The sequence below is a fragment of the Penaeus monodon genome, chromosome 28 (assembly GCF_015228065.2).
Source record: "Penaeus monodon isolate SGIC_2016 chromosome 28, NSTDA_Pmon_1, whole genome shotgun sequence".
Lineage (NCBI taxonomy): Eukaryota > Metazoa > Arthropoda > Malacostraca > Decapoda > Penaeidae > Penaeus > Penaeus monodon.
The window spans coordinates 34,775,384-34,777,047 of NC_051413.1; the positions used below are offsets into that span (position 1 = coordinate 34,775,384).

At 32.2% G+C, this 1,664-nt stretch overlaps 1 protein-coding gene across 2 annotated transcripts in view; it reads left to right on the plus strand.

Annotated features, from left to right (window-relative positions):
• The window catches only part of LOC119591545 (osteoclast-stimulating factor 1-like), a 6,452-nt gene extending 4,794 nt beyond the window's left edge, over nt 1-1,658 (plus strand). For both annotated transcript variants that reach the window (XM_037940295.1, XM_037940296.1), the window contains exon 7: nt 65-1,658. In XM_037940295.1, coding sequence (XP_037796223.1) covers nt 65-209 — 145 coding nt within the window. In that variant the 3' untranslated portion in view covers nt 210-1,658. The remainder of the gene's footprint in view (nt 1-64) is intronic.
• Nucleotides 1,659-1,664: the final 6 nt, after the last annotated feature.

A 1,664-nucleotide genomic window follows, 5' to 3' on the forward strand; every position in this document is an offset into this window, starting at 1 on the left:
TTACTTTCTCGCAAATTTAATCTCATGATCCTGTCAAATTTACCAGCACTTCTTTATCTTCAAGGGAGAAGAAGACCCCACGCATGCTTGCCAAGAGTGGAACTGTTATCACAATACTGGAAGAGTGCACGCAGACTAGCAGTCGGAAATCATCAGGTTTTGACCACCAGGATTATGGTGCGAATGACTCCGAGGATTCTGACAGCTGAATGTGCAGGTGAATGGCGGAATGGGATTGATTTAGACAGTGTAATATCAGAATAGTATGATCTTATTCTTTTTTTTTTTACATCCATTTTTTATATATAATACAATGGTCATTTCTTGTAAAAAGCAAAACGATTTTTTTTCCATGATTTATTAACATATAAACTTGTTTATGGAGTTTTTTTTTAGAAAAAATTTCAACCATGGCCCCAGAAACTCGGTCAAAAAAGTGTCACCATAATCTGATACCATAAAGCTTGTGCCTTTTGACGTATAAGGGGCTTTCATAGAAACAAAGTGCCAACTTATTTTGTAATGTTCAATAAAGTCATATATTTTGATGTTAAAAAAAGTGTAGCTAAAGTAACTTGAGATTAGCAAAGTAGCAATTTAGATTTAGTAGTCAGAATAACAGCAAAGGCTATGCATGTATAGACCATCTTATACACTGGACAAAATAAGGGTTTAATTTGGTATGGTATCATCTATATCAATACAAAGAACAGGGAAATATATCACAATCTTATAGATGCTGTGATAATTAGAAGATCAGAGTTAGGATTTTGAAGTTGATAACAGATAGTATTATTAGGAATAAGAAAATACAGAAAACAGAGGCCTTTTAGATCAGCTGTAGAACATAGCTTAATAATGCTGGAGTTGATTTTTATCTTAAGTTACAACAGTATTGTTCCTAGTTTTATGTGCATTTCCGACATGAGTAGGGCTGATCTTTCCAGAAATAAGTGTAGAAGAATTAGCTGGAAATATGATACTTGTGATATTACAATTTTTATTGAAAAGTTTGGAGTAAATTGAGGGAAAAAACAGGTAGGCATATAATAAAAAACTTGCCTCTAGTGCTTTGTATTATGTTTGTTGGAAAATGTCATTACCATATTCCCTCTTTGCTGTAAGGAAAGAAAAAAAAATGATAAGGCATATCATGATATAATATTGACTAAAGACTTATCAGACAGCCAGTGAAGTTGAGGTTTATTTTGCATTCACATGTACAGCAGTGTCACATGTAAGAGACCAGAGAAAACGTTATATGTTTGGTAAGTTAACCTCTCATTGCATGTTTTTAGTTTGGTAAAATGTTCTTTTTTTCATAGAATGAATGGAAGTTATTGGAAAATGATAAGAAATATCCTTAGAAAGAGGAGTGTGTCATTCATTAACTTGAAATTCTGACTTTATTTTCAGTTATAAAAATAGTGTAATATAAAAATAAAATACATCAACAAAAAACATGCATACCTACACTTGCATGTGCACATACAAAGGGACATACATGTGTGCTAAGGTATTTCAGTAGTTAGTGATATTTTAGAAAGTAAGATATTTACATTGTTTCAGCTGGAATTAGAAACCTTTGATTTTTCTTTAGAGAAATGTCAATTTTATCAAAATCAAATTATATGTGGGGGTCACAGCACAACACTGGTGCAACA